General features: G+C 41.5%; 1 protein-coding gene across 2 annotated transcripts in view; it reads left to right on the forward strand.

Moving 5' to 3' along the window:
* The window catches only part of TRIM66 (tripartite motif containing 66), a 102,265-nt gene that overhangs the window by 57,206 nt on the left and 24,794 nt on the right, over window positions 1–20,265 (forward strand). For both annotated transcript variants that reach the window (XM_019519610.1, XM_019519611.1), the window contains 3 exons: window positions 16,012–16,284; window positions 16,532–16,757; window positions 19,314–19,374. In XM_019519610.1, coding sequence (XP_019375155.1) covers window positions 16,012–16,284; window positions 16,532–16,757; window positions 19,314–19,374 — 560 coding nt within the window. The remainder of the gene's footprint in view (window positions 1–16,011; window positions 16,285–16,531; window positions 16,758–19,313; window positions 19,375–20,265) is intronic.

Here is a 20,265-nt window from a genome sequence, read left to right on the forward strand (position 1 = left end):
TTCATACACTTCAGGACTTGCTGTGAGCCTGGGCACTGCCTCAGATCCCTTCACCTGACCTGAGCCCTACCTTGGGACTTACTGTGAGCCTAGGCCCTTGCTTTATCTTTGGGGTGTGCTCCCCGAGCCTTTCCCCTCCATGGAGTAACCCACAAGGCAGTAGGGACTGAGGCTTTCTGACACCCCGCACTCACCCTTCACTGGGGAGGCACAAATGGCACTTCCTGGGGACTGCCCCCCTGGCAGCAGCCCCACCACACCATCCAGCCCCAGAAGGGGTGTAGTTTTAAGTCATGCCCCAGGACCAGGAACCTCCAGCCATCCTCATAGTTTCTGCCCTTACCTCCAAGCTGTTATGAGCAGCAGCTCCAGCCGGACGATACTCTCTCCTCGGCTGCTTGCAGCAGACTGCTGGCTCTGCTGCTCAGAGCACTGTTCTTATAGAAAACAGCTGGGCTCTGTTCCCAATCAGGCAGTTGTACCTGATTGAGAGTGCAACCACCTGCGGGCTGCTCTGCTGTCTGCCCATGCCCTTGTGAGTAACAGAGGGAGTATAGAGACATTTGTTGGCAAGTGCTTCCCAAAGCTCAGCACAGTGGGGCCAGGGGTCAGGTAAGAGGGCTGGACCTGGGAAGGCAGGGGGTGGGTGAGAGGCACTTGTACATACCTGCACAGCTTTCCCTGCTCTCCTGCCCCCTGAAGGAACCAGTAAATATGGTAACTGAGGGTACTGCTCTCTGACTCTGAAGGCCTTGGTGGACCACAGAGGAGTCCGCATGTTCAGGAACACTGGCAAGGTGCGCAATGCTTGGGTACTGAAGAGATCTGGTATTTGCCTTCTGGGACAAGCTGGAATGCGTTTTCTTCCCAGTGGCAAAGCCAGCAACAGAGTGGTGCTGAAGCTGCCCTGGAAATATGAGGCTGCAAAAAAATTCAGTTACATGCTGTGCAGCTGTGGAGGGATGGTGGAGAGGCAGGCTGAAGGAAAGATCACGCAGTCTGCACAGTCATTAGAATACTGACATGTACAATATGTATACTGTCTGTGAAGCTAGAGGTATTTTCACATGAAGTGGACCTTGATGGACTCCTTAGCCGATTCAGAGAACCAAACGATATTCCCATAAGCAATACAGACTTAAGGTTAAGAGAAACAAAGAAAACTTTGGCATTGTGTATCCACATCCATCCCACATATGGCAAATGTAATTAGTAATCAGGTGGTAAAGAGTGTGCTGTTTTTCTCTGGGAAAACTGGAGAGCATGTACTGATATGCAACAGGAATTTAAGTTGCTTCTTGTTTTTGTTTAGATTTTTGGGGTGAAGTGACTACTAATCTGTAAAGGGTGTCATACACCTGCTAAATATTATGGACTTTGTTAGATAAAGTTGGATTTATGTCCCAAATGCAAACATCAGCTTGAATAAACCTCTCTGTGATTTCTAGTTTGGGGATATGCAATGCAGTTGTAACGTGTTATGGTTTGTTTTTTAATATTTTGGGGAAGGGGCTTTTAACAGAGCCTTACAATTCAGTGGGCAGCAGGAGTGGCTTAGAGAAACACTAAGCTTTACAAACCTCACAAGTATGTGCATTTGGACCAGTTTATTATTAACTACAAGGAAGTCTGCTTTTTAAAAAATATTAACAAGTTGCACTTTTGTTTTCCAGTTTGCAACATAAAAATGCAGGCAGTTTGTATGATAGTGCTATCTGTTGCTTGTGTTCCCCTTTTGTTTGGAAGAGAAGTGATTGTTAGGGCTATGCAGAGCTTCGGTTGCTGATTTAATTCAGTGGCCGAATCTTCGAATCCAAATCGAATCAGGAGACCCTTTAATCTCTCTGAATTGAATCAGAACCCTCCAAATTGATTTGGAGAGATTTGATGATTTGGGCATAGACACAGCTTTAAAAGTTTTTTCTACACACCTCAAGGTACCAGGCGGCTCGTGAATGCTGAGATGCTGAGGTGGATGGAGTGTCCCACAGGAGTATGGGGGGTCCCCAGCGCACTCGGCGGCAGACCTGGAAGTGCACCAGAAGCACTTCTCGTTCACTTCTGGGTCTGCCACGGAGCACGTGGGGGAATCTCCCCTCCTCCCCCTGGCTCGGCGACTGGTGCCTCCTGGGTCTGGGGGGATCCCCAGGATCCCCCCCGTGGCTGATCACCGAGGGGGGTGGTCCCCCGCACTCTTGGTGGCAGACCCGGAAGTGGACTGGAGGTACTTCTAGTCCACTTCCAGGTCCACTGCTGAGCATGCAGGCCCCCTCCTTCCCCCCACCCCCACTCCTGTGGGATGCTTCATCCGCCTCACCATTGCAGCATTCACAAGCTGCCTGGTACCTTGAGGTATGTAGAAAAAACATTTAAAGTTGTGTCTATGCCTGAATCAGTGATTCTCTGAATCAGCATCAAATCTTCAGATTTGGATTCAGCCAAATCGAATCAGGGACAGTGATCTGAATCAACGAATCAAATCACTGTTCCTGATTCAGGCCGAATCTGAATCAAATATGGCCTGCTTTGCACACCCCTAGTGATCGTTTGTCCTTGCTGTTATTAGAGCTGTCCATAATCCTAGGAAATAGTTGAAAGGTTCAGGGGACAGGAGTTTGTATTGCTTGTCGTACCTGATTAAGCACTTACTTTTTGTGGCTGAAGCCCCTCTCTATAGAGGAAACTGTTCTCTGCCTGATCCTGTCCAGGGTACAGGTAGGGACCTAGGCTGTACAAGCATCATCAGTGGTGACTGGTCCTAATTAGGGCACTGCGCAGGGGCTCAGTTAGGAACCTGTACAAATCTGCATAGGGACTTTCAGGTGTTTGGACTTGTTCAAAACAAGTCCTGCTGGAGTTTTTGGTCCTGCTCCCTTTCCATGGTCTCTCTTTCCATTGATCTCTTTAGTTTCTCTGCTCCTGCTCCTCACATGGCAGCAGTAGTTGCTAGAGGTGCACTTATACATTGGTCCAATCTCAGATTGGCACCAATATAAAGAAAATTAACTATATCGGAAATCAGCTTTTTTTTGCCTGATGTGGCCAATAAATGCCTTGTGCATGCACACAGCCGTGGCATGCACTGGACCAGGAATGCAGCCTGGCAGCTTGGAGAGCTGCATCCAGCTGGTAAGTCTGTTGTGGCGGAAGGGAAAGGGGAAGGGAAGGGGTGTGTGAGGGGAGTAGATCAAGACTGATGCAGTGAGGGAGGGAGTGGAGTTGGGGCAGGGGCTGGGGCAGACACTGCCCAGCTGGGGTAGACACCCCAGGAGGACACGGGGGGGCATGGGGCCAGGGGGCTGCCTCTGCGAGCTGGGGCTGGGGCTGCACTAGGCTCTTCCTGTCAGGGGGTGGGTGGAGGGGAGGGCCTGGGCTGGGCTGCTCTTGGGGCAGGTGGCAGCGGTGCTGGGAGGGGAGCTATGGGGGAGGGCAGCAGCCACCCCAAAATTCACTGTAGCCCCCACAACTCCTCCTCCCAGTGCCGCCACTGCCTGCCCCGAGCACAACCCAGCCCAGCCCCCACCAGGAAGAGCCCAGCACTGTCCCTGACCTGAGCCTGCAGAGGCAGCCCATCCCACACACACATCCAGGGAGCCACGCGACCCACATGCCCTCCCGGGATGTGCATAGCGATGGGAGCTGCCCTCCCGCCCTGTGTCTCCTGCCACTCCAGCTGGCCAGCGCCTGCCTCAGCCTCTGCCCCACTCCCTCCCTCACTGCAGGGACCTTAATTTGCTCCGTATGTCACACACCCCTTCCTTTTCCCTCCCCCTCCTCTTCCACCACAACAGACTTACCAGTCAGACACTGCTCTTCAACCTGTTGGGCTGCATATTGGAAATCGGATCATATTGGCCAATAGCCAATTTTTCAGGAGGCCCAAAAAATCTGTATCAGTGCACCCCTTGCAGTTGCTGGGAATCTGTACCTCTTTTTTGTAGGACTGAGACAACATCCTCCAAAATCTACTTCTTTTTTGCCTTCTGCAGCAATGTATGTGAACTAAGGCCCCTGCACTGGAAGGCTGGGCCTTCAGATCTTGAGGTTGTTGGGAAGAGAGAGAGTCCATAGACAGCTTTATTTAAAAATGTAGCAAACAAATTTCCCCAAATTATTACTTCATGACAGGGTTAGACACTGCCATTTTTATCATATTTGGCACGTCTTCCTTTCTCATTTTTGAGCCTGGCTCTGTTTGCAGATGACTATTTAACAGTACAACGGCTGGTCACCCATAATGGTAAGTTCATTCCATCTCTCTGGGTTTAAAGGTTTATAGATTTTCACTAACTTACAGTGGAAGGCAAAGTGCTTGTAAACGGTATGTTTTTGGAGTTAGGGAGAAGCTGAGCCTCTCTTACCATCCTGGATTCCCTGATTTTTTTTCAGGCTGAGAAACCCCTTGAGGACATAAATATTTTCGAAGTCCCTGAATGGCAAAAAGAGTTGGCATTCCAAGCCAGTGGTGGGGTTCCCTCAGTCTATACAAAGGAGATTTTTAAGAGCCTGGTGACTACTCAACACACCAACGAATGGAGGGATCTCTCAAGTTACCAAGGTAGACCAGCAAAGTTTTCTTTACCACCTCACCTCACTGACTGACTGACCAGACTTTCTGCTGTGTGACAAATTTGTAATGTCACACAGAGAAGAAAGACCCAGAAGAAAATAAGCTGCTAAAAGCAACACCAGTTAAATGATATCTGCGGATTACTAATGCACACTATTGCCCTCAAGATTCTCCGCTGCCACAGAACACACAGAGGAGAGGGAAGAACCGCAGTGTTTGGACTTTGCCATTGATGGCTTCAGTAATTTATGTGCACAGAAACTGGTAACACTCAGTAGAACCTCTCCCACAAAACATCACCCAACTGCTCCAGGACAGCTCCCTTGCAGAGAGACTTGCAAGGATCAGACTGACTTCTGGTGACTTTCTGCATTACCAGATGTTGCCCACTGCAGGAGCTGTAGTTCACAGACAGAATCATAATTTCATTTTTATCCATGTTTTCTTACATCATAATCAATGAACAATGTATTTATGCTGATTTGTGACAATGTGTTAGGAAAAGTCACCTTTGAACTTATACAACCACTCCCTAGAATTGTGTGACCATGTAGCAGCAGTTAGAATAGCTAAGGCAAGACTATGATAAAGTCCCTCTTAGTTTACATATTTAAATGTTTTCTCCACACAAAACACATAATTGAAGGGGTAAGGAGAGCAAGCTGTTGCGGAAACTTCTTATGTTACTTCCATCCCTAACTGATGTTTGGCAAACCTCAAATCCTCCCTACTTTTGCACTCAATCCACCAGGAAGTTTCTCCCTCTTTATATCCAAATTTCTCCCAAACAATAATAAACATGATGGGCCTTGCTTACGGGTCAGAGATTCTAGTTGCTTCACTTCCATTTCTTCAGGGACACTTGTGGCTCCACTGCCAAACAGGTCCTTGGCTAATTCTCCCTAGAGGTCCAGTGTAAGCTGCTTTGGGGGTCATCATGTGTTGAAATATACCCTGGAAGCCCTGTGTGTGAGCTTCCCTCTCTCTAGTCTTCCTTTTGAAAATAAAGCTCCATTCTAGAAAAATAGGGTCATGGAAGGCAATGGGTTTACTATGAGGAGCATTGACAAGTGTCCTGTCCACAAAACAGGGGCATGAGCTAGGGGCATTACTGAACCTCTAGTGTGCATTCTTTTGTTGTTTGGTACACCAGCTTGAGCTGTTTGGTTCTGATTTGGCACTCTGATCCAGTCTTGATCAAGCTGACTGGAAATCTCTTTGTAGTGGTGAATGTTGCTGGAAACCTGTAAATAATGGTGCTTGGAGGATTCCTTCCAGATATTCACCAGGCATAATTGACTTTAGCAAACTTTTTGATGCTATCTCCCATGACATTCTTTTAAGCAAGGAAAGGAACGTCTAAATGAAGCTTCTGTAATGTAAATACACAGCTGATTGGATCATCTTGCACAATAAGTGCCAATCAGCACTTCAATGTCTAACTAGGAGGAGATGTTAAATGGGGCTTCTTAGTTCCAGTACTGTGTAACATCTTCAATTAATGACTTAGAGTATGAAACTGAGTGCACACTTAGTAAATGACATCAAGTTGAGTTGGGTAGTAGATGCTTTGGAGAACAAGATTAGGATTCAAAATGACCATAAAAAATTAGAGAAATGGTCAGATGTTAACAGGATGGAATTCCATATGGACAAGTGCTAAGTATGGTGTTTAGGACAGAATAATCAAATGTGCTGCTCCAAACGGAGAAATGGCTGGCTGCTGAATACAAAAAAGGATCTGGACTACAAGCTGAATATGAAGCAACATGTGTTATTGTTTCATGAAAGGAAATAAGACACTGGAATGTATTAACAGGAGAGCTGCGTGGTAGTTGCAGGAAATTATTCTTCTATTCACTTGAGCTCCAGGACTCATGTGGGGCCCTGTGAAGGACTACACTTCAGGAAAGGTGTAGGAAACTTGGGACGTGTCCAGAGGAGAGCAATCAAAATGATTAGAGATCTAGAAAACATGACATGAAAGGAAAGTTTGGAAGAACTGGAACTCTGAAGAAGAGAAGACAAGGGATTTGATAACAGGGTTGCATAAAGAGAGTGGTGATCTTCTGTGCCTAGAGTAGGCAAAGATAAGGAGTAATAGTCTTAAGAGAAGTAGAACAGATTAACTAGAAAGGTTGTAGAATCTCCATCACTGGCAGTTTATAAAAACAGGTTGGACCAGCACTTGGATGAAATGGTTTTGGTAGGGATGATGATCCCCTGAGCAGGGGGATGAACTAGATGACTGCTGTGGTCCATTCCAGCCTTATTTTTTTTATCATTTTAAGATTGTGGTACCCATACAAGTACAATCTGTTGTGCTTATTTATGTATTGTAAGTGGGCTGTTTGGCAGTAATGACGTATTCAAAGCCCTGCCAATTGCTGGTTTTGAAATGAATGTAAAGGACCCTGTCTTTTGAAAATCCCCAGACTGGAATGGGATCACCCATCCCTGTTTCTGTCTGTTCCAGCTGTATTTAAGAATAGGCCTCATGCGTTTCGGTATGGGTAGCTATCCTGGAAAAACTTGCTTTTGTTCTGGATATATTAAGAATTATCTTTCACCTTCCATGGAAGGTGTGTAAGGACATTGTAAAATTGTCTCTTATTTAACTAAATAGAACCCTGAACTGCTGTGGTCAGATCACATAGTAAATGGAAAGGCAAGAGGAGAATATTAATTTTTTGTAATTAAAAGGCAACCTGTATGCCTGCTTCTAGATAATACTTGATATTTGATGTTTAAACTGAGGTTCCCAATTTTGACGAATTTCATTATAGTGGGATATCCTTCTTTACTTGTAGCATGCTGCTGGAGTCGGATGCTTTCTTTGGGTGCTGCATGATTTCTTTGACACCCCTTCAAGAGGGAGTGATGCAAAGTTGTGTAGGTCAAGAATGCAACAGTAATTCAGAATGAATTGTGTAGTGATACATTTAGCAGTGCCACATAGGAAAGAGTTAAAAATGAGACTACTCCACAGCTTCTATTTATAGCCCAATTTTTTTTGCAAAGCATGATTGCTCATGTAATTAGACATCTGCATTGTAATTTTGAAACATATTTCTGATGTATGTATAATATTTTTTACTAATAGGCAACCTATGTCTGTATATATGGTCATCTCTGTGTGTGAGAATGAGCTAATAGCACTGTATGAAAGCAGTGCTAATATTAGTTTAGGATGATCACATTTCTCATAAATGGCAAAACCACAAACAAGTTATACCGATCATACCAAACAAGAGCAAATAAAGGTATTATACCACGTCATAACATCATGCATTTTTTTTGTCTGCTGTATATTTTCTGATTAAAAGGTTGCATATTAGAGTTTTGTTTATTTTTTCTAAGCACCATTTTTATCCCATCACTGCCAAAACCATCTTGCTGTAAAAGTTGATGAAAAATTATGAAAGAAAGATTAAAGATGACTTTAAACTATTAAAAATATCTTAAAGTTTGATATATTGCCATCTGTTTGGCAAGAAATGACTGCAGTGTCAATGGACTTCCATAATTTGGCTTTCCAGTGGCATAAAACGTGTTTCTAGCTATGCTGGGTCATGAACACTGACCGCTAAACTATCCCTTTCCCAGAGTTCGTGGCAGGTTTTGTTTGAGTGTATGCTTGTAAAGTACAGTACAGTTAGTTTATATGTGTAGCTTCAAATGTTTGCACTCTCACTATTTTTGGGACATCAGAGATGATTACATTTCTGACAACCTTGTTGACTTTCCATGTCTGCCCCTGACTAGCTTTATTTTGTGGTTTGAGTACTACTGTCTGTATAGGTTGTCTGAATGGGCACAACCATGCTTAGAGTGTTGTGTATTTTATATAAGTCCTCATTATTCCCTGTAAGATATGTACTGGGCATGAATAAACTCCTTTTAGGAAACCAAGACTAGAAACTGAAATCCTCTATCCACAAAGCAGCCAGAAGTGTATTTTTGCTGTCTTATCCATATACTCCAGTCCAGGACTAGAGGCCACTAATATTTTGGGTGAAAAGGAGTTCTGTCCCCATTCTTGTTCAATCCATGCCCCGTGTCTCTCTGATGAGAATGTAATTCAGTGCTTTATAGGCAAACTGGCTGTTAATGATTTTTGTGATATGGACATCTGTCTTTTGGAAACTGGACTGAGCCCAGCCAGCTCTTTTATACAAACTACTCAACAGCTGTTTGATGGGGTAACTAACTTTCAGTCAGTCTAATACTGTTGTGTATTAGATTTGAGTTAGTGATCTAGTGGAAAAGCTTTCCAGCTTCTGACTTGTGGCAGGGCATACTGACAATAAGGAGAGCAGCAGATAAAGACACTGGTCTGGACTCAAGAAAACCAGACTTTAACAAACTCAGGGAACTGGTGGACAGGTTCCTGTGATAGGTAAATATGATGGGAAAAGGAGTCCAAGAGAGCTCTTGGCCTGCTTAAAGGTGCAGGAGCAATCTGTCTTAATATGATGGAAGAAAGGGTGGTGCAACAGGAGCCAGCCTGGCTAGACAGCAATCTCTTTAATGGGTTGAAACTCAAAAAGGACTCCTATAAAAAGTGGAAACTTCGTCATAGTACTAGGGAAGAATATGAATAGTGCATGAGTGTGGAGGGAAAAAAGTAGGAAGGCCAAGTCGCAATTTGAGATGCAGTTGGCAAGGGAAATAAAAGGTAATGAAAAGAGATTCCATAGGTATGTCAAAAGTAAAAGGAGGACCAGAGAAACCATAGGTCCCTTACAGAATGCAGAAGGCAGTCTCGTTATTGATGATGCAGAGAAGATTGAAGTATTTAATACCCATTTACTTCAGTCTTCACAATTAGGGGCAGCAACCAAATGACAAGTGTAGTATGCAGTAAAGGAGACTAATTGCCTAGAGCAGAAGAAGAGTAGGTTAGCATGCTTAGAAAAGAGGACGCTTAGAGAAGCTAGATGCTTTCAAGCTGGCAGAGCCAGATCATTGAAGATCAGATGTGATCCTGGATGACTGGAAAAGGGCAAACATAGTGCCCATTTTTAAGAAAGAGAAGAAGGAGGATCGGGGGAACTACAGACTTACCTCAACACCTTGAGAGATCATGAAGTAGGAATCTGTTGTGAGGCACCTAGAAAAAAGAATGTGATAAGGAACAGCCAGCATGGATTCACTAAAAGCAAATCATGCCTGACCAACCTGATTTGCTTCTATGATAAGGTGGCAGGCTCTGTGTATGGGGCAAGAGCAGTGGATGTGATATACTGTGATTTTAGCAAGGTTTTTGACACTGTCTCTCATGACATTCTCGTTAACAAATGAATGAAGTACAGACTAAATGAAAGTACTGCAAGATGGATACATAATTGGTTGGATCATCATGTTCATTGGGTAGTCAACAATGGCTCAATGTCTAGTTGGCAGGAGGTATCAAGTGGAGTTTCCCATGGGTCTGTCCTGGGTCTGATATTATTCAATATATTAATTAATTATTTGGAAAATGGGATCAAGTGTACAATTAGCAAATCTGCAGACAACAGCAAATTAGGTGGAGTTGCAGATACTCTGAAGGGTAGAGCTAGGATCTGGAATGACCTGAATAGACTGGAGAAATGGCCCACAGTCAGTAAGATGAGATTCAACAAGGACAACTGCAAAGTCCTGCACTTGGGACAGAATTATTGCATGTTCAAATACAGACTGGGGGATGATTGGCTAGGCTGTAGTACTGCAGAGAAGGACCTGGGGGTTACAGTGGGCCATAAGATGAATACGATCAGTGTACGCCTGTTGCAAAAAAAAAAAAAAAAAAGCTTAACAGCATCCTGGGTTATATTAACAGGAGTGTCACTTGCAAACCAAAGGAAGTGATTCTTCTGCTCTATTCAGTGCTGCTGCAGCCTCACCTGGAGTACTGTGTCCAGTTTTGGGCCTCGCACTTCAAGAAGCATGTGGATAGTTTGGAAAGAGTCCAATGCAGAGCAACAAACATGATTAGGGGCCTCGGAAATGAGACCGATGAGGAAAGGCTGAAAAAATAGGACTACTTTGTCTGGAGAAGAGAAGACTGAGGGGAGGCTTTGATAACAGTCTTCAAATTACAGAGAGGAAACAGGGTAATTACAGAGAGGATGCAGATGGGCTGTGTCTATGCCCATAGGGGACAAGGCTGGGAACAATGGCCTCAAGCTGCAGCAGGGGAAATTTAGGCTGGAGATTAGGAGGAACTTTCTGACTGTGAGGGTGGTCAAACATTTTAACAGGCTATGTAGGGAAATTATGGAATCTCCATCCTTGGAAGTTTTCAAGACTAGGCTAGACAGAAACTTCACTGGGATAATCAAGGATGATGCTGCCTCAAGCAGAAGGCTGGACTAGTTGACCTCGGGAGGTCCCTTCCAGCCCTACCTTCCTACAGTCTATGATGAATTATTAATTTTCAAATATGAAAGAATTGGTAGTATATTTTGGAGCAAATGATAATTTTATAAGGTTTGTTTTTTTAAGGTTAACTGTGATTTCAGTTGAACTGCACATGACACTTGTTTAGTGTGAATGAGTTGCTTTCCTTCATAGTTACAATGAGCCAGAGGTATAGCTTTTAAGCAGATACTATGAAGAGCTAGGAATAAGTCTTGCCATTGCCCATGTGTGCCATGTACCTCATTTACTAGGAAGCTACACATACCACAGTGAGATACTGTCATGCTCACAGGATTTAGGTGCACCTGTCTCCTCTTCATAGCCTCTCTGAAGACACTTTACCTCCCTTAGGGTTACATCTTACAGTTCACGTGTTCATGGACCAGGTGTTTGTCTATAGGAGGAAGATTCTTTTGAGCTGCTGTTTCTCCTCCTGTATTGTGTTCCTTACAACACCTTCTTAAACTAACCCAATGTATTCATATAGTAAATATTCCAGTAACCTGGTCAACATGTGATATGGATAAAGTATTACAGAACAGCTCCATATCTGTCCGAGACATCACGGAAATACTTGAACTTAGTGGATCCCATCAAATATTCCTCATCACCTCAGTATGCCTCATGGTTTCTTTTTACAATTGTGATAGGCCTGCATCCTGGCAGTTCAAAATGGAATCTCTTCCTCTTCTGTCAGATATACCTGGATTTAGGTGGAAGTATATGGTTTTTTCATTTCCCAACATGTCAATTCTCCTAAGCTTTGCTAGTTACCTTTGCTTCATCTACAGTTCCTCTGCTTACCTACAATGATCTTTTGCCTACAGTGAAATTTTAACATTTCTTAAGAACACGTTTTTGGGGGAAGATTTGTGTTTTCTCTTATGTCAGTCCAGTACTGAGAACGCTATCACTGTGATACAAATGATAGGAATACTTTGATACTTGAATCTGGCATGTGTTTTTTTGGGAGGAGGATTTTTTTTGGGAGGAGGATCTGAAACATAGTTCTTTTCTGCTTCCGAAGTATTGGATGAACAGCACAAATATGTTCATGCTTAATGCAATTAGCTACATTTCTCAGTATGTTAATTTAACAACACCCATCGCTTTGACCTGGAAAGAAGGATAAATAAAACATGAAGCTGCTTGCTCTGTTAGAATCATATTCTCCATCCATTTTAAACTAGGTCCATTTCATTAAGACAAAATGTTAAGGAAAGTTTGTATTGTTATTGGGAAATACAAATAGGAACCATATGTAGCCTATATTATCAATGCTATTGCGAATGGCGAGTTAAACAACTGGATTGGAGTAGTACATTTGTTTAACCTCCCGGCATGATGAGCTGCCAGGGGGATTGCTCCACTTAATACCAGCCGTTCATTAGTCTGCAACCATTCGCTCTGTGTTATTTCCATTCTAGCAAAGAGAATTGGTGGTTCCTAGTTTTAGCCTTCTTTATAAGTGACACTTAGTGTCAACAGCCTTGAGACTTTGCCAAAATAATCCTAACAAATCCTAATCCCAGTCTTTCAAGGTAAGTATTTGTATCTCAGAATTCTTCTGTGTTAGTGCTGCATGTTTACACTGGACCTTTCTCATATGCAACAGTGATGAAAGAAATATTTAAACTGCACAATGTGTTGTTTTTTAATTTTCTAATAGCACTTTGCACGTTCTTTATTCTTTCCTTTCACTACCATAGGTATGAAATTTATGGCAGAAAGGATTTTTTGGCAATTGAAATTGTGATACTGCAATTATATTATTAAGATCATCAAGCCAAAATTATTTATTAGATAATGGGAATTCCATGTGTAATGACACACATGTATTTGTGTGTGGTAAGATGTACATTAAAATGTCAAAGTCTAAAGATTATCCTACAACTGAAGCCACAATCTACCCAAGAGCATAATTAATGCTTGTTGTTGTTCAAAGGGTGCAATGTAAAAGCACGAGTGCTTTTATAAAACAGAGATCAATTCTTTGAAGGCATCCCAGTTTCAAACACTAGCTGAACTGTCAAGGGAAAAGAGATTTTTGCTAATGGCAAAAGAAATGATTATTTTAGGGAGTGAATTAATAGGATGTTAATGAGCCTTGTTCCCAGTGAATTGTTCACTTCACACTTGACAGCAGCTCCACGGATCATAATGGAACATGTCTGTTCTTAACTGGAAGTTTTAATATTTTGTACTGAAAGATCATAATGTTGCCTCAGCATTAAAATAACCACAAAATTAACTTTTGCCCCAAGGGAGAGGCAGATAGCAGCCTCGTGGCCTCATTTATTCTTTTTTCTTTTTAGGAAGAATAATGTTTCCTGTTGGTTTATATAAGCTGGAAAGGTCCCGTTAGAATCCCACAGCAATTGAAAGAGTAAAAAAAGACACAAGCATATAGTTCTATGGAGTTTCACCTGTCTGAAGGTGATAGTTGTGAATACTTTAGGCCTTGATCTTCTATGCATGTGCCTAACACATTGTGAGGACTATGTTACATGAAGTTAGAGGAAGAGACTAGGAGTGAAGACTCCAAGTTCTCTCACAACTTGCTGTGCAACTTTGGGCAGCTCACTTAACTTCTGTGTGCCTTAGTTTACACATTCTCAATGCAGCGCAGCCCCTGTTCCATGGATTTCAGTGGGATTCACATATTTGAAAATTGGCCAAATGAATCACTGAGACTTAATTTATAAATGTTTAGAAATGGCTTTGAGCTCTCTTATCATGGTACACTTTTTTGTGGAGTCCAGTTGAAGGTGAGATACTAAGATGGGTTTGCTGTTCTATAATTGTTATAGACAACGTGGGTTATTGGATTTATGGAAACCCATATGACAAAGGGGGAGGTAGCGCATAATGGGAAAATAATTGCAAAACCAACCACTGCTTTTTTTTTAAAGTGCTTTTTGCCATGTTTGTTGTTGCACATGCAGGAGCTGAGTTATCAACTCATTTGGTATCAGAAATTTACACTTCTGATCTTTGCCTCCTGCTTTAGGAGATTGATGTGGCTGCCAGGCTCTTGTGCTGTAATTATTCAGATGGCTTAAATTTAAGAGATCTAGGAGCAGTCCTGGGATTTGTTTCAGGAATGCCCAATGCCAGGCAGAAAAGTGCATACAAGAAGGTGGCTATAGGGCACAACTGCATTCTCTCAGTCCTGGAATTGTTCTGCTCTAGTCCTCAGATGTAAATAAGAGCAGCCTGAGGACTGTGCTACTGGTGCCAGGAGGTGGTTAACCACAGACAGCTGAGCTGCAGGGACAATCCAGACACTTTCCTTTGCCAAAACTTACTCCCTGCACCAGCTACAGATGGGGAGGGAGGCACAGAGGCTGCTCTGGTGAGCCTATATCCCCTTACCTTCCCCTTATATTGTGGGAGATCATCCTGGGGCTGGATAAGCCAGCTCTGGTGGAATTTATGCCAGCAAACTGGTGCAAGCATACCATAATGCTGGGGAATATCTGGTTCCTTTTGTCTTAAACATAGTCTATCCTGTCTCATTTTAATGAGGATATGATTCAATTCTGTAGTCAGTCCTTGGGAAGAGCTCCCACTATGGAGTCAACTGCAAAAAAATGAGAGAGAAATCACACTGCATTTGCAGATATCTTTAACAACAGCAAGCCAAACTCTTCCTAGAACTGGTATGGGATGGAAGTCAATAGTAATGCTTCTAACTTAATTTACATTACCAGGGATCTGCACAAGTATTACAGAGAATATGGCCTAGGCTACCATTCTTTTTACTCTACTTCATGGTTGCCTTATAGACTTGGAACAAGTTATCACAATCCCAAATGAACTAATAATAGTTAATAAAAATACTGATTAAATCTTAGCTGTAGCTCCTGTCTCAGATTTTCTTTCAAGGCAGAAGCTATAATGAATGCATACCAGTTAAAAAAAAAATCAGTACAAGAATGAAATTAAAATTGAATTCATATGTAATCAACAAATGTCTCTTTCCTTATCAGTCTATATTAATACAAGCATAACTTACAATATTGCAGTCAAATGAAAAGGATTTATTCAGTGAAATTATCAAGTGCAATGAACATGAACAAGCTGTGAGAGAGTGAATGGAGAACCCCACATTCAAAGGGTACAGATCTGCATACTTTTTAAGGCAATTTAGGCACTTGATATGGACTAGAGAAGAAGAGTCATGATTTAAGTACTGTCACATACACAGTGCTGTAAGACAGCTTAGAGAAGTCATATAGATGGGTGGATTTGCTTTGCTTTGCATATTATTATCTCTCTGTTTCTGACAGTGAAATGTCTTGAGAGCATGAAGCAACAGCAGATGCATTTCATTAGAATTATTCTTTCAGAGTCTTGCTTGGACAGGCAATTCTTCCCCTCACGCCTCCCCCTGCCATGATACGCGCCCTTTCTTTTATAACTGGAGCTATATCTTTTCTTCTGCTTGGTGCTTTTAACATGTGTTTACATCATAACACTGTAAAAAGCAATACCCCTTAAGCTTAACTGATGAAACTCATTCCTTGAAATAGTTGAAGTCACTCAAGTTGTGTGCACTTGTGTTAGGTCTGAATCTTACATTATGAAGAAAGCACTGCATTTGAAAGCTTATCCAAGCTACAACATCACTCAAAAATTATCCCTAGTGTAATTTTATTGAAGTCAATAGATTCATACTAGGGATGGATTTAGTCCAATATTCCATATACTGAGATTTCTCATTCACTGTAGAAGCAAAAATCACGATTCCTTACAGTGATCCAAAGAAAAAAAAATCCAAGGAGAGAGAGAGATTGAGAGAGAAAGAGAGACTCAAGAATCTGTTTTTTGTTTTTTTCCCCAGATGTTGCCTTTTGGAATTTGTAAAGCCCTTTGGCTGATGATCTGAGATTACAGCAGTAACTTTGCAGCAGTTGTGACATGGCTGCTTTGTTAGGTATAATGAGATGCAGTTATCTCATACACTCTAGAAATAACAGCAGCATCTTACTGTTTTAAAAGCTGATTAATTTATTGTTGGGTTTTTTTTTCAGCGTTCAGCTTCCCTAAGCATTGTGGGCTTTTCCAACACTTTAGAAATGGAACTATCTTCAACAAGGTTAACTAAGTCAGCTGATCCACAGATGCAAGGTATATCTGCAGTAACATTCGGCCAATCCCAAAGCATGCCTCATGCCTCTGATATTCGACCAGAATCTGTGCCTAGCTACAATTTGGCATCAGACAGAGCTATAAATGACCTAAGCCCTGGGATTACTAATAACCTAGCAACAGGTGGTGTGCTCCTGGGGAATGCTAAGTGCAAGGTAAGAATTGCAGACATGACTAACTACTTTACTGTTAACAAAATGTACCTTAATTGATAACATTATTGTTACAGCCAGTAGCTTGAAGGTTGCTATGTTAATAACTGTATTATTAATAATAATAATAATAATAAATATTGTTATGATTATTACTAATAATATTTAGTTGTTTTCTTAATTTATTTTTTTGGTGTGGAAATTAAGGGTTAATAGCAGAAGTTGATTCCTTTTTTTCTTTTTCCTCCAGCTGGAAAATGAAGATTTCAGTACAACTAGTGACCCCCTTGGTAACGACTCAGCCACTACCAGTCCCAGTACAATTAATGAATTAGCTCTCCCTATGCAAAAAATGTTAGAAGAGCCTATTAATCTTTCAGTCAAGAAATCTCAACAGTGTGCCTCTCCTTCTACACCAATCAACAATGCTCCTTGCCTGCTATCAGCCAGTGTAAAACAACTTAGCAATGAAAAAGGTACCAGGTTTTTCTTGATCTTCTTTGTTGATGCTATTGCTTTTTAAATCACCATTTGTTGCAGGCCTTGAGATACAATGTGGTTATTTCTATTCCTAAATGTATGCTATTCAACTTATTGTACTGCATGCTATAGCATTGTTTAAAATATCACACCTAGTCCTGTGGAAGGATAATGTTTGATCTATTTTGTGGAGAAAAGCACAGAAATTGTATGCCTTTTAATTGCTAACTGCCTTATCCGTGAACTGAGTACTGGGGAGAGTTCGCAAGTGGGATAATGATGTGAAGTACCTGGAGTATTAATTTTGTTAGCAGATCTACTGTTAATGAGATCTGCAGCTTTAGCTGTTGACGAGCTGATTTAAAGAGTCCAAATGCAATTTTTAAAAATGACTTCCAAAACATAATGTGAATTCTGCTAAGTCTGACACATGAGATTCAGTAACACAGCACATATTGCTTAGGTTAATATATCGCACAGTATGTGCTTTGTCTTGGCTCAGTCTGCTTCAGAACATTCCCTTCAGCCAAGGCTTGCTGCTTCTTTCTTAATGGAGAATTAGACCTTGTTTAACTCTCTTTACAGGCAGGTTGCCAACTCGCTTATGCTACACTGTAAAGCTTCAATCCTGCAGACCCTAAAAGTCAATGGGACTATTTGCACAGGATTGCAGGAAGAAGCTATTCCTCTGTGACTTATGCTGATATTTGGCTGCTTTCCTGTATAATGGATGAATTAATATTGCTATCTCTGCAGTATATTTATAGTCAGAGAATTGTAATGAGTACAAAGAAGGGACCAGCTCAATGATACAAGAGAATGTATTTGCCTTCCCTTAAGTGTATTGAGCCATATTGTGACAATTATACCAAAGGGCTTTGTATGGGCAGCAAGGATTGGCAGCTCTGTGAAAGGAGCACTGAAGAGACTGCTTCAGGCAAGCTAAATCTCTCCAGGGCTGCTCTGTGCACACAATATGCTCCATCCACTAGCAGATTGCTCCACCTGAAGCACTGATCTCCACTGTAGGTTTTGAAGAATCTCAAGAGGTTTTCTACTTCATCTCCCTGCTCTGAGGCAAGATTAAATATATATCTAGACCATATCTATATTTGTCTACCCTTTTCTTAAAAACCTTCAGTGACAGAGCTTTCACAAATTCCTTATGTGACCCATTTCATTGTTTAGCTATCCTAATAACTAACCTAGAACTACCTTGCTATAAAAGCTGATAGTTTCTTGCCCTGTCCTGGTAGTTCTAAAGAATGATTAATGGTTGTCTTTTTCATAACAGCTTTTCACGTTTGAAGACACTTATCATGCTCCCTCTATCAATCTTCTTTTTATCAGACTAAACAAACCCTGTTCCTGCAACTTTTTTCATGTCATTGTCTTCAAAACCTCTTTTCACTCTTATTACTCTTCTCTAGACTCTCTCTAATTTGCCTACAAGGTGTCTATGAACTGTGAGGTCCCCAAAACAGGACACTGTGCTCCAACTGAGGTGTAAACAATGCCACAGAAAGTAGAATAATTATCTTCTATATCTTATATGTGAAATGCCTGTTAATAGTTACCAATATGACATTTGCTTGTGTGTTTTCTGCAGCAGCAGTTGACTTAATTTATTTTATGGTCTCCTATAACTTTCCAGATAAGTTTGTGCACTATTTCTGCCTACAAGGTATTCTTCCTTTTGTATTTATTAATCTAATTTTTCCTTCCTAAGTGTGATACTGTTCACATCTGAAATTTAATTTGGATTTTGGATCGCTTGACTAATTTAGCAACATCATTCTGAATTCTAAGTCTCCCAAAAGAATTCAGTACCTCCTAGCTTAAGGTCATCTGGAAATGTTAAAGTGGCACTCATTCAAGTTATCAGTGAACATACTGAATAGCACTGGTCTCAGAACAGAACCTGCTTAGGACTCCATTTAATATGTCATCCCAGTTGGACAATGAACAGTGATAATTGCCTTTTAAGTACGTTTTTTTTTCAACCACCTTTTATTTTGGTCTCATTTCAAATCTTTGTTTGCTTAAGAGGACAAGGTTTCCTAGTGCTTCCTTCCTGAGCCCTTAAAACGATGGTATTCAGTTTATTTTCTTGTTAACATTGTTGTTCTCAAACAAGTCCATGCCAAAAGTAGAACATGTTCATAATGGGCCCAATCCTGTTCATATTTAAGGTCAATGCCAGTTCAGCATAGTCCCATATTTACAAATTTATACATGTACTACACTATTTAAATCATATTTCCACATATAAAGAAGAATACAGCATGCCTGTATGTGTACAGATGCTCTTGATCAGTTACTTTTGTTGGGAAGGGTTCCTCAGTCTTAGGACAGAATTGGTCTAAAGCTGAGAGAGACAACAGACATCATTCTAGAATAGCAAATGGTATATACGTATGAAATTGTTCTATTATTCACATATGCTATACTGTTAAAAAGTCAAAAATATATTAATACTGATGTACCCCTCTGCCTTTAATTTTACTCTGATATTACATATATTTTATTAATTTCCTTACCTTCTGTTACAGATTTCAGTAATTGTGAAAAGGAACATTTTGAAATGGATGTGAAGAATAATCAGAACATCAGGTAATAGAATCACTTTCCACTCAGAAGTACTGGACATGAAGTGTTATCAGTTTGTTCAGAGAATGCATCCTGTTTACTGATATCAGCAGGTTGTTTTAAAAAGGAAACAATCTGTTCTGTAACTGATCATTTTAAAGACGCACCAAATTACCGATGATGACAGTTCCTTGAAGGCATATCCAAGGCCTTTTAAAATTGTATTGTTATTTTCTAAGGCTGTCTCAGTGACACTGGTCTTACAGCAGTCCCATCTGCAGAGGATATGTAGGGGCATCCTGGAAGGTGTGCTGAACAGAGCTTTCATGCAGTTGAAAAATCTGGACCTACACATCACTAAAAATCATAGGTGGTAAAGTGTTTCTTTAATCATTTGTTGCTCTGGAACAGAACAAACATTCATTGATATCTAGTTTGTTGATCTGTTCAGGAATTAGTCTGCAAAATGGTTTTCTTTGAAAAATGTTTATTGGGTGAAAGCTAAAAGTGTCACAGGAACATATCTGTTCCCTCAGAACTTTTCTTGGGAAAGGTTTCTCTAGTTCAGGATGGATGTGTGGTCAAAAGCCACAATAGAATAGTGAACAAAAACTCAATCCTTGAGGAGCAAACTTGTTCTTATGAGACTCAGGAGTCCCAGGTTCAAGTCCCTGCATTGCTAGGCCTTGACCAAGGACTAGAATCTGGGTTTCCTACATCCAGGAGTGCCTTGACCATTGTGTATTGGCTATTCTGGGGTGGGAGGCAGGGAGAGGAGGAAGATGGGGAAGGGAGACACAGATTATGTGGCACATTGGTAAGGTTCAGAGCCATGGACTGAATCAGGCACAGCATGGACTTGAACCTGGAATGCCACAGCTCACTGCTATAGCAGTTGGGATGGGGACTGTCTCA

The sequence above is a fragment of the Gavialis gangeticus genome, unplaced genomic scaffold (genome assembly GCF_001723915.1).
Source record: "Gavialis gangeticus isolate Ggan-Ray unplaced genomic scaffold, GavGan_comp1, whole genome shotgun sequence".
Classification (NCBI taxonomy): Eukaryota; Metazoa; Chordata; order Crocodylia; family Gavialidae; genus Gavialis; species Gavialis gangeticus.